General features: G+C 50.2%; 1 protein-coding gene across 1 annotated transcript in view; it reads left to right on the top strand.

The window, feature by feature from the left end:
• Positions 1 to 12,265, top strand: part of ADAM19 (ADAM metallopeptidase domain 19) — an 81,174-nt gene that overhangs the window by 31,410 nt on the left and 37,499 nt on the right. Inside the window, exon 5 of the mRNA XM_006195571.3 lies at positions 4,518 to 4,594. Coding sequence (XP_006195633.1) covers positions 4,518 to 4,594 — 77 coding nt within the window. The remainder of the gene's footprint in view (positions 1 to 4,517; positions 4,595 to 12,265) is intronic.

Here is a 12,265-nt window from a genome sequence, read left to right as displayed (position 1 = left end):
TTGGTCACTGGTGGACATTTACCTAAGGTCACGAAGCACACGCATCTCACGGTTTGCTAGCTTTTCCTGCAGGGGACCGGTTAGAATTTGTAGGATCAACAAGGTGGTTCTTGACCAGGGGTGACTTTGGTTTAAATCATTTCTTTTCCTTAAAGTTTTGTTGGTAACTGACATAGAGCAAAGAAAATTTGCTTCACGATGATTTATACTGATTTATCTATTCATCTATCTATCTAAGTATAAGAATAGAAAGGACTTTATTAGGTCTTGCTGCCATAGACAGCAGCAGGCCACACAGACGAGAGGTGTCTGTGTGAGCACCGAGGGCCGGTTGTTGGGTGTTTTATAAGGTCGGGTCACAAGGTGCCTGATTGGCTTGTGCACGAGTCTCTGATTGGTTGTAGGTGAGGTAAGAGGTTTAGGGTCTGCAAAGGGCAGTGGGGTTTGATTCTGATAAGATGGGCATTACCTGGGGCTATTAGTTCGTTAGGGGAAACACGCCCAATAAATAATGTACTTTATCTGAGAGCCCAGAAACGGGGGTCGTTGGACTTTGAAGGACGTCAGTGGGCCCAGCTTTCCCTCCTGACAGAGTGGCAGTGACAGATCTTTGGAATGGGGGCAAAGGTCTCTTCTTCCGTATCTACTTTCTGTGGAACTGATTTATACCGACTTAAATCAGATGCAGTTACCCTAAAATATTCTATTTCTTTCTTTGACTATTTTAACCAACAAAGGAGGGGACCAATGTGTGGAGGCAGTTTGGATTGTCATGACGGAGAGGTGGATGCTGCTGGTGGGTGGGGGCATCTGGTGGGTAGGGGACAGGGAAACTGCTAACTGTACTACAATGCGCAGGACAGCCCTCCACAACAGATTGTTACTCGGCCTCAAATGTCGGTAGTGCCCAAGGCGCGAAATTCTGGATTAGAGTGATCCTTCTCAGACTCTGTGCCAAAGAGCTGGGGTGAAGAAGAAGGGAAGAGGGAGTCCGGCCAGAGGAGGAGCAGTGTCTTTTGCCTTTGGGGCAGGACACGATGGACTTTTGTGGCGTGCACGTCTGGGAGGTGTGGTGTGTGGGACGCAGGACAGGCTCCTCTGCCTCAGTGCTCCTCCCGCAGCTTCCCCTAGAAACTGAGATGCCCACATGAGATCCCCCGCTCTTTAAAATATCCCCACCAGAGTGTGAATGTCTAGAAGATAGTGACAGCCACTGTCAGCCCTTAAGAGCACAGGGGAGTTTACCAGATCGCCCTTGATGAGGAGAGGGACACAGGGCAGATAAATTTCAATAGATGTAAGAAGTCTTTAGTAATTGGGTAGCTGAGGGGCTGCACTGGATTGTTGGATGTGAAAATCAGTGCTGCCTTCTTCACCAGGACCTTCCTGGATGAGGAGGGAGTCAGGCAGTGTGGCCAGTGCCTGTGACGAGCAAGGAGGCTGTGTGTCTTCTCATCTCTGGGGAGGCTGTCCAGCAGAGGTACCACACCTTCTTCAAAGCTCCTTGGTCAAAACATCTTCCTTCCTGGAGACTTCTCTGCCTCCAGGGAGGTAGGATGGGGACAGGCATGCCTCGAAAGCCCCTTGCCACTATGTCCTCATAAAGCACCCTCCTCAGGGTTTGGCTCTTGCACGTCTGTACCCAGAGCTGCAGAGTGGGTCTCGGTGCACAAGTTTGCCATGAGCTCACGCTTCCTGCTACGAAAGCCCCCTTAGGCTGGCCCCCTCCGGCCGAGAAGCTGAAATGGAATGTGATGACTTCATGGCTGCTCTGTTCGTTTACTTGTTCTTTGTGCTCTCAGGATTAGGCCCAGACATTGTACGGGCCTTTGAGAAACAGCAGAGGAAGAGAACTTCCCCTCCCTCCCAGAGGTCTTGTTGACCCTAGCATGGCACGACTCACTGTCATCTTCCATCCCACGCTGCTGGGCCCTTGCAAAGCCTCCACCCAGCCTGTGAGGCTTCCAGTCAGCTTTCTTATTTGGGAGCTGAAGAACCAAAGAGAAATGGGATGGAATAAACCATTTAGCTGTGCTTGGCCAAAACGTTGAGGACCACAATCTGCTACCAAACTTGGCCTGGGGTGGTGGGAGTTCTGGGAACCTTATCAAATTCATCGAGCCCTGATCTAGGTCAGGTCACTGGGGGAATGGTCTGTGGGTGTGTTCCAGTAGAAAGAGTTGCAGTTTGGGGTCCAAAGCCAGGGTTTTCATCTTGGCTTTAATTAGCTGTGTGACCCGAAAAACCCTTTCAACCACACTAGTGTTGAGTTTCCTCATCTGAAAATTGGATTTGCTAAGATCTGACTCTCGGGGCTATGGAAGGGTAAAATGAGTCACTGCTTTTATGGGAATTTATAAACATCTCTTCCAACACCACATTTTACAGATGAGAAGATTGAGAGGAGAAGAGAAAAAGGAACGTGCTCAAGTTGAGATAACCAGTGAGCGGCAAGGCTTAGACTAGCTCTTCAGCCTCCGCTGGTCTCTTCTGACCTATTTGGGAAGCAGTTTGTAGGAATGTGTCCCTTGTTATCACCCATATTAGAGCTTTGACAAATTAAGTTCCATGCCCTTTGCTGGGTCTGCTTTTGCTAAGAGAGGCAGAGCTTGGAGCCTGAAATCAGGCTGCTGGGGTTTGAATCTCCACTTTGCTGTGTGGCGCTGTGAATGACTTAAAACTTCTCCAGCTTATAGTGTCCTCTTTTAAAAGATGGGGATAATAGTATCTACCTCAGAAGGCTGTGATCAGAATTAAAGAGAAAGAAAATCCATGTAAGTTGTTTTATCCAGTGGCGAGAGCTGGATAGAGGTCAACCCTTCTTGTTAGTAGCAGTAAGTGGCAGGCATCACTATCACATGCAGGGAAGTGTGTGAGAGTCCTTTGTAAATTTAAAGCATGCTACACTATATTCATGCCTAGAGCTGGGCAGGAGGTGGAACCGGGGAATACAGATGATGGGTTAGCTGTCTCCTGGGTCACATGCCTGCCTGCTGGGACCAAGGAACAACCGCATGCGATCGTGGTCCTGGTGATGGACCTCTCAGACTGCTGTTACGTAGGCAAATGCCAGGGATTCCTGATTGGCCCTGCTCAGGCCCACGATGTTGGTGGGGAAAGAAAAAGCTTCTGAAACTACACAGTTTATATCCTTCTTAAGACCGTCTTAAGAATCTGGTTCTGCCCTGGGGAGTTCACCTTCTCTCCTGACCAGTTTATCTTTTTTGACCTATTTGGGAAGAAGCTTGTAGGAATGTGTCCCTTGTCGTCACCCGTCGTGTGCTGGGGACAGCCCCGGTTTGTGCCCGTCTGTCCGGTTCAGCTCTTGATCACTCTCAGCAGGGTCCCGGTTTGCCTCATAAATTCTCTGGCTGCCCTGCTTATAAGACACTCCACTGGCGTCTTGAGCATTTATTTCAAGCCACTCTTCATACTTCGTAATTATCTTTGTATCTTTGAATGGCTTTTTGATTAAGACTGGCTCTCACGAGACCGTGAGTCCCACAGAGGCCGGAGCTGTGTGACTGCTCACAGCTGTGTCCCGGGGCCCAGCCCCGGCCTGACACTTAGTCGTGCACAACAGCTCTTTGCACCACGGAGGAATCCAGCCAGGTAGGGGGGCCAGATGGCCATGAGACTCACTGACTAGGGAGCAGCGTCAGGCCTGCAAGCGTCCATGGGCCCAGGTGCCGAATCAAGTCTGCTGCAGGTGCCCAGGATTCAGGGAAGGCAAGGGAGAGGGGTGGACCTGTTTCCTGGGGCTGCTGCAACACAGTAGCACAAACTTGGAGGTTGAAAACAACAGAGCCGTGTTCTCTCACAGTTCTGGAGGCTGGAAGTCTGAAGTCAAGGTGTCGGCAGGGCCATGCTCCCTCGGTAGTCTCTAGGGGAGGATCCTTCCTTGCCTCTTCCAGTTTCTAGCGGCTCCGAGCCAGCCTGGTGCTCCTTGGCGTCCAGGTTCATCACTCTGATCTCTGCCTCCATCTTCCAATGGCCTTCTTCTTTGTGTATGTGTCTGTGCCCTCTCTTCATAAGGATGCTAGTCCGGTGTCACCTCATCTTAGTTTAATTACATCTGCAAAAACCCTAATCCAAATAAGATCACATTCTGAGGTTCTGGGTGGACGTGAATTTTGGGGGGACGCTGTTCAGCCTTACAGGGGGTCGGAGAGGTGGCGCAAGTGGAGAGACGGGCTTTTCAGAAGGCATTGTCTCCGTGGCCAGCATCATGTCATGGAAAGAGATCTGAAATCCTGGGCTCTCCAGCTAGCAGGGAGACCTTCAGCAAGTCTCTGCTCTTCTGAGCCTCAGCTCAGAAGTTCAGTGGGGAGGACGGCATTCGCCCCGTCCCACCTCCCAGGACTATTATGAGGCTCAAAGAAAATGGTGGCTTGGAAAGCTCTTTGCAGACTGTAAGGTTAGGGTAGGTGAATAATCATCCCTGATTTTTATGAGACAGTGACACTGACATGCTTGTCAGTATCCTGTGGTCTGACTACCCACCTTCTCCTTGCTAGGATGACTGCTTTTACCACGGGACAGTGAGGAAGGCAGAACAGTCCAGCGTCTCACTCAGCACCTGCCGGGGAATGAGGTAAGAGTCCCTCACAGGCTAGGGGGCACCTGGCACTCTCCCCGGGAATGGAAATTTTAGGGTGAGCAGGGCTGGCCTTGGGCACGGAACTTGAGAAGCCGTCCATTGAGAATGTATGCAAGCCAGCTCTGAGAAGGGTTGAGCTTGGGAGTTACAAGGGAAATAAGAATATAAACATCATCATCATCATCGTCATCCACAGGTTCACTGGGACTGAAGGTACTCTTGCCTGAGAAACTTGAGGTTTTACTGTTATTTAGGTATGGTGAAGCCCACAGAGTGGGAGACAGCTGCCACTGAAAAGAGAGTTTATTTTACTTAAGATCCCAAGAGGAAGGGGCATGCCATGTGGGATGCAGGGCGAATGGGGTGCAGGGAAGCACGGGGTCATTCAGGAGGCAGAGGGGAAGGCGGAATGTGGCCAAGAGTCTTTATTGTGGTTTCTGTGGGAAGGAACTGGCAAGGCAGGGCACACAGGCTTAGTTTGTATTAGCTAGTTCGAATAATTTCAGTGGGAACTAGGGCGTGGGGCTGTCTGTCCCTAGCTGTGTGGTGCTCGGCCCTGGGGTGAACAGGCAGGGGATGGTGGCCCAAGAGTGAGAGCCTCGCTGGAAAGACATGTTACATTCACTGGTGAGTTACTCTCTCTAGGAACTGGCTAACCCTGGGGGCAGGGGCAGGGCCCCAGATATCAAGGCATCAGGATTTAGGTTAAAAGACATGGCTCGCACACTTGAAATTGATGAGTTTGCACATTTATTCCCACTTCTTCTTTGCTCTTCTCTGGCAGAAGTGCTTATAGGTGGCAAAAAGGGAAGTGGGCAGCTAGTGAAAAGAGAGCAGGAAGAGAAAGGAGAAGCAAGGATAATCTTCAGGACAGAAAATGAACCAAAAAGTTCCAACCAGATGGCTTGTTGGGAAAAGAGTGGCTTTGTTCTCTGAGCCAGACGAGCTGGATTTGAGCTAGTAGCAGCTGACCAGCTTGGTAACCTAGGGCCTCGACGGTCTCATTCGTAAAATGTGGATAAGGGAAATATTTATCTGTAGTGTCGTGAGGATGGCACGTCCTGATAGAAGTCTGATGTTTAGAACTGGCTAGTACATACAAGCACTCAGTCACCTCCCAGAGCCTTGCCTCCTGGGTGGGGCTCGCAGAAGGGTGCCGTCAACATCCCCTGGGAGCTTGTTCAGAATGCAGTATCTTAGGTCCACCCAGACCTACTGGATCATAACCTGCATTCTACCAAGATCCCCAGGAGATTTGTGTGCACGTTAGTTTACACCCGAGAATATGTGTTCCCTAAGAATAAGCGTTACATCTCAAATATATGTTTGTCTCCTCCAGCCTCCTCCAGTGCTTTGCATATAGAGGGATCAATACATGTATGTTGAAATAATAAATATCATTTATTTAGACTCTTCCTGCTCTCCTCTCCTTTTGGAAAAGAGATGGTGATCTGAAAAACCTGGATTCTAATTGCCTGGGTCTTAATTGCCTATACCATGTTGTACCTAAACCCGGCATGTTGATAAACTAGCTCTATGAAAACAGAAAGAAAAACAAAACCGTGATTTGTAGTATCTGCCAATATGCTGGTAAGAATATTCCCACCATGACCAATTCAGAGCTATCAACATGATGCCACTGAAGGCAGCACTGGGACGATGCACGCGCGATTGGCCCTCCTGAGCCAGTAGGAGGTGGTTCCCCTGTGTACCCTTCCTCTCTGTTGACTGATTTATTCAATGATCGTTTCTTTCATTCGGTAAATTGATACTGAGTGTCTACTCTATGTGGTGCCCTACACAGGTGGAAGGAAGACAGGCATATGAAAATCATTTCCTGAACCCTTAGTTTCTCATCTGTAAAATGGGCATGAATGATGGACAGGGCAGAGGTCAAGTGCTGTGTTAACTCTACAGCACTCAGATGGGATTATTACCATCTAATAACAGTGACACTATGCTAAGGCTCACCCAGGCTCGCCTGCCAATGCAAGGCCCGTTATGCTGCCAGTCAGCATTTTGCATTATGCTGCTGAGCAGCATTCTGTTTATAAATTAGGCCGTGTCTCCTCTGTAAGACTTCATGGGAGTCAGCTGGAGGGAGTTAGGCAGGAAACAAGCTTTGGCTGGGAGGCCATAACAGGGGCCCCAAATCCCCGCTCAAGTGACCTGATTAAGCCCAGCCAAATGGCCTCCCAGTGGTGTTTACAGGCCCAGCCACTGCCACCTGCAGTCTGCAAGTAAACAACGTCTGTCCCAAGGAGGAGGAAAGGGAACATGCAGGTGTGCCTTGCTTCTCCCCGCCTCTTCCTCTGTCCCCTTGTGTGGAGCGGTGGGAGCTTGGCTTGGCCTCTTGTAAATCATTCCCGCAGCCGTGCCGACAGGGGGAAACCGTGTGAGCCATCCATGTGTTTCTGTTTTGCATGCTTCCCCCGGTGAGGTCCACCCGCGTTATTTCCCAGGCTTCTCGCTACATACCTTAAGAAACCAAGGGTGTCTGTGGGCCTGACTGATTTAAGAGCTGGAGACGCATGCCAGATGGCTGGACTCGGGCCCTGGAGAGGGCGCAGCTGCAGCAGCCTTCAAACCCCTGTAACGCTCCGCCTGCCCCCCACCGAGGCTCATAACGTGGTGCTGCAATGGAAAATCTCCATAGCGATTATGCTTCTCTCCTGGAAACACGCGCTTCGTGGCTGGAGAGAGTAGGTAGGATTTATACCAAGTCGGGTCTTCAGACTGATGATACAAGTGCAGAGGAATTCAGTGTCCAGATCGTTGCTGGCCGCCTCTTTTCTTCAAAGCAGTTCTTCAGGGCTAATTTAATTGAAGAAGTAGAACATGATCATAGTAAAAATAAATTCAAATAACACAAGAGTGTACAATGAAAGAGATCTCTTCCTTGCCCTGGATTTCCAGAATCCCCTCTCCCCAGAGGCAGCCATTGTTACCAGTTTCCTGTGTATCCTTTTAGAAATATTCCTTCCAGAAAGGATCATGGATATGTAATATAATACCTTATAATCTTGTTTGGGCCATTGAGTAGCAGCTATGAATACTTGTGAACTACATCAATAAAAAGATGCGGTGCACCAGTTCTCAGGCGTGTTCAGTGTCCACAGTCCCCAAGCCTGTCTCTGACGGGCTCATCTTCTAAATGTCTTGCACGACGTCTTGCACGCACAAGTGCTTTGCAAATTAGTGCGAAGTGTAAGTGTCAAGAGCAACGGTTGTCTGTGAGGACACCTGGACACTGGGTTGAGGTGTCCTCGACTGAACCTGTGGGATTTGGCAGACATTGTGTGCGTGCGTGTGCGTGTGTGTGTGTGTGTCTCCCCAGCTCACTGGCTATTAACTGGAGAGGTATTGATTGCAGTAAAAACATTTTTCAACCTGATTGGCCAGTTTATTTGTAAAGAAAATGCTTACTAAAAATTACTGTCACATAACGTAGTATGCTAAACATTCAAATGATACAAGAGCATCAGGCTAAAAGAAGTGAAAATTCTTTATCCCGTCCCACCCTTTCAATCTCATTCCCCATCTGTAATCACTCTGCATAATTGAACTACGTAATTGTGTGTGTGTTACGATTTTTTAATCCAAATGAGATTACTTTATACATGGTATCATTCTGTAAGTTTTTCCCAATTTAACATTATGCCTTCCTTGGCACACATAGATCTATCTCGTTCTTTTAATGGCTGCATAGTACATCTTATGTACTAATGTCTGGCAAGTTTGATTACATAGAAAGTCTTTCAAAGACAGACAATAGATCATTGGTAGTGATCTATGTGATGCATCACTCTTACATTATAGCAGATCTGTCCTCAAAACTCTGGGGCTCCCACTCACTGTGGTTATATCTGACCCTGGTCTCTGGACTCAGACTCTGCAGGAGAGAGGGAGAGAGAGAATATGAGATTGAGGGGGACCACAGGAGGACGTGTACAAACGTGTACATGATGGCCTGGAAGGAGCTCACAATTTAGAGTCCAGGGACCTGAGTTTTGGACGGAGCCCCACACCTCCTGGCTGTGGGGTCTCTGAGCTCTCCTCTCCCTGTTTCATTTCATTTCCTCCTTGTCTTTGCCGTGGCTAGTTTGCTACCTCCCATGGGCCTCACTTAGGTCTGCAGATGATGCCCACCGTGCAGGAGGCTGCTGAGTCCTGGGTAGGGGGCTGAGGGTGGTGTAGGGCCCCACGCATGAATAATAAGCAGAGGGGGCAGAGCTTCCTGGAGGTGGGTGCCTGGGACAGAAGGAGGTGGCTCATATACATGCGGCCAGTCCATACCTGTCTGCTCCTTTGCCAGGGGTGGTGTGGTCCTTTCCCCTTTGAATACTTGACCTTCCTCTGCAGAACAGATAAGAAATGCTACCTCTGTGTCAAGCACAGAGTAAACCCTCACAGGGCAGCACCGTTAAGTTGTGCCAGGTGTAGATTCCGGAGTCAGACAATTCCTGACTTAAAACCTGACAGGTTGCTTCAATTCTCTAGCATCAGTTTTCTCACCTGTAAAATGGGAATAACAATCGTAACATCATTGCATCATTGGTGGATTTACATTAGGTGTTGAGTGCAACCTCCTTGAGATTGGGGACTTTTTTTTTTTGGATCATGCTGCATCCTCAGTGCCTAGAACAATTCTGGATACACTGGGTTCTCAATACATATGTGTTGAATGGCTACTGAATAAGATGACTTGTACTCTGCCTGGTGCATAACACACGCTCAGGGACTGTGAGTTATCCTTTTAGAATTATACCTGATTGTTAGTAAATGGTGCGTATTACTTCAGTCAGCTATCACAGCAGCCCTGTGAGAGGCGCAGCTGTGCTGAGCAACTTACCACAGAGCTAACAGATAGCAGAGCCAGAATTTGAATCCAGGTGTGTCCCACTCCCAGCCCATGCTCACGCTTGTGCCTTGCCACCCCATCCCAGAGGGACCACATCGCCCGCTCTTCACCCCTCCCTGTGCTGCCTTTGAAGCTCCCTGTAACTCCTTCTCGCCTGGATGCGGACTGAGGGGAAAGGGAAGAAGGGTGACAGAGTGATTACCTCTCAGGGCAGCTCTGGATGTAGTGATGTAAGCTGTGTCCCCTGGGGTTTAGCTGTTGCCTGGGCTTTAGCTGTTCCCAGGAAGCAGTTCTTGCCTAGTTCTTTGAAGGATGCATTTGAGTCCTGCAGTCATTCAGGGGTTAAACCTGCTGCCTGCCCGGCCTGCCCTGCCAGGGCTCCTCTGTACAATTTCATTTGTGTCAAGTGCTCGACAATGAGGAATAGGACGGAGAGCGGAACAGAGAATAGCGTGTGAGGTCCTGGCCACCGGCCTCCTGGGCCCCCCTCCCCGGCGCCTGGCTAAGCTCTGCCAGTCCTTACGTTTAACAAATTAGATCAACTGAGATGCTCAGAAGGAGAAATGACTGGTGGATGCTCAGTGGAGGGCAGCTAGCAGAACTAGGCGGTGCTGACAGGGGTGGGCCCTGGGAGCTAGATTCTCACAAATCTCCCCAGTCTCAAAGCTGGGGCCCCCTGCAGAGTGCTGGGGCTTGTGCCAGCCTCTCCCCCATCCCCGGGCAGTCGGGAGGGTTGCAGCTGTGACACAGGCGGGTGACCAGGGGCCATGGACAGGGAGGGGAGCGGAGCGGTGCAGAGTCCTGTTGCTGGAAGGACCTCAGTGTCCTGAGCCTGTGTTTCTCAAATTATAATCTGCTCACTCCCGAAAGCAGAACTGTTTGGGGCTCTGTGAAAAGAGAGGCCCCCGCCAGAGCCTGGACTCCAAGTCAAAGCTCCTGCCGGCAGCTGTACAGGGGTTTCTCTGGGACGTGTTCACAATGCAGATGCTCAGGCCGACAGAGCCTCAGTCTCCTCTGCTGGGCCTGGACACCTGCACTTTTAATACACCCCGTGGACTCTTCTAATGGGAACTCAGATCCTAAGATCTCTGACCCACAGGTTTGGAACTCACTGATAGAGGCAGATAACGCAGAGGTTAAGGGCATGGGGTCCAGAGTCTGCCAGACCTCAAATCTTTGGCCCCAGAATACCCATGAGAGCTTGTTATTTAATCTCTCGGGGGCTCAGTTTCCTCCTCTATAAAATGGGACCCGTGATGGTGCTTGGTAGCACTGATGTGAGACTGAAATAGGGACGACGATTGTAAGCACAGTGCCTGGCATATGGTTAACTCTCAAAAAATAGTGTCTGAAAATGAAAAGTAAACCGCCTGCCTCCTCTGTCTTCTTATCTCCCAGCTGGTGTCCTAACGTCAGACGGGCCAGCTGGGTATCGCCCAGGCACACCTCAGAGGAGAGTTGCTGGCGCTTGTCACTTACAGCCACCATGATTACTGTTCACTGTGCACCAAAATTCTGTGTGGTCTCTGTCCTATTCGGCTTCCAGACTTATTCAAGTGATGCTCAGTCAACGACGCTGGAACTTTCACCCATCCCTGTGCGGAACTTTCCACTGGGTGTTACCTCCATAGCCACAGCACACACACGCAAAACCATCAGCTGGTTAGTGGTCACGCCCTCTGTTTCCAATGTTTGTGGCCATTAGGGGAAACTGAGGTGATGGGAGGGGCCTTGGTCAGCCGAGATGAGAAGATAGCTTGGGAACAGGATGCCCGCAGCAGCTCTGCCCACTGCCCTTTCCTGTCTGGACTCAGGAGAGGATGTGACCCTTGCTCTTTGCTCCACTCCCACCCCCAGCTGTTGAGGGAGCACCTTGGGTGTCCCCGCAGGGGCTGGTCTGGGACTGCTGCGTCAGCCTGGGCGAGGCAGCCGGGAAGTCGTCAGGCTCCCGGGTACCAGAATGAGGTCAACCAGGGATGGATTCCAGGAAGGGCTGCTGCTTATCAGAGCTTGGCGCTGTCTCTCCTGAGAGCATCACAGACTCTTCCCAAAAGGCAAAACCTGGGCGGGGATCCCGAGAGGCTACCGGTGGGGATGGAAGCCGAGACAGCCAAAGATGAGGTCCGGCCAGTTTGGAGTGGCAGAGACGGACCCTTAGACACTTCCCCTTTTGAATTCTCTGGATGGATGAGGCCGGAGGTTTTGGAGCATGTGAGATGCTGTGGGGCCCCTGGGACTCACTGCAGGGATCTTCCTTCCCTAGGGCCCTGAGTACATTCCCTCGCTCTAGTTTTCATCTCACTGTATCAAGGATGGCAAATCCCCACTACATGGGCCTCTGCTCACCCTTCCATTGATTATTTGTGATAGTGACTGATGGTACGTCCTGGCCGTCTCTCTCACCAAGTCCAGATGAAACACCCAGAAGCCTCACTGAGGCAGCACCCCAGGCAGCTGCTTCCAATCCATCAGTGTTAAGGGTGGTGAAAGCTTTTCGCTTTCTCTGTTACATACTGTAGTGATTTATGCCGATGTTCTGACTCTGAGTTCCATGAGGGCAGGCATCTTGTCTGTCTTACTCAGTACTCCACCCTCAGCAACTAGCGTAGCACCTTACACGTGGCAGGTGCTCAGGAAATATTTGTGGAATGAATGACTGTCTGTCCCCCAATGGGCTGTGAATGACTCAAGGACAGGAATGATGTCTAGATTACATCTAATACAGAGTAAGGGCTCAGCGAGTGAAAGAACATAATGGATGCTGCCCATCTCTATTCTGAGTTCAAGGCCAGTATCTGTAACCA

Source organism: Camelus ferus, chromosome 3 (genome assembly GCF_009834535.1).
Source record: "Camelus ferus isolate YT-003-E chromosome 3, BCGSAC_Cfer_1.0, whole genome shotgun sequence".
NCBI lineage: Eukaryota > Metazoa > Chordata > Mammalia > Artiodactyla > Camelidae > Camelus > Camelus ferus.
This window is presented reverse-complemented; position numbering and strand designations above follow the sequence as displayed.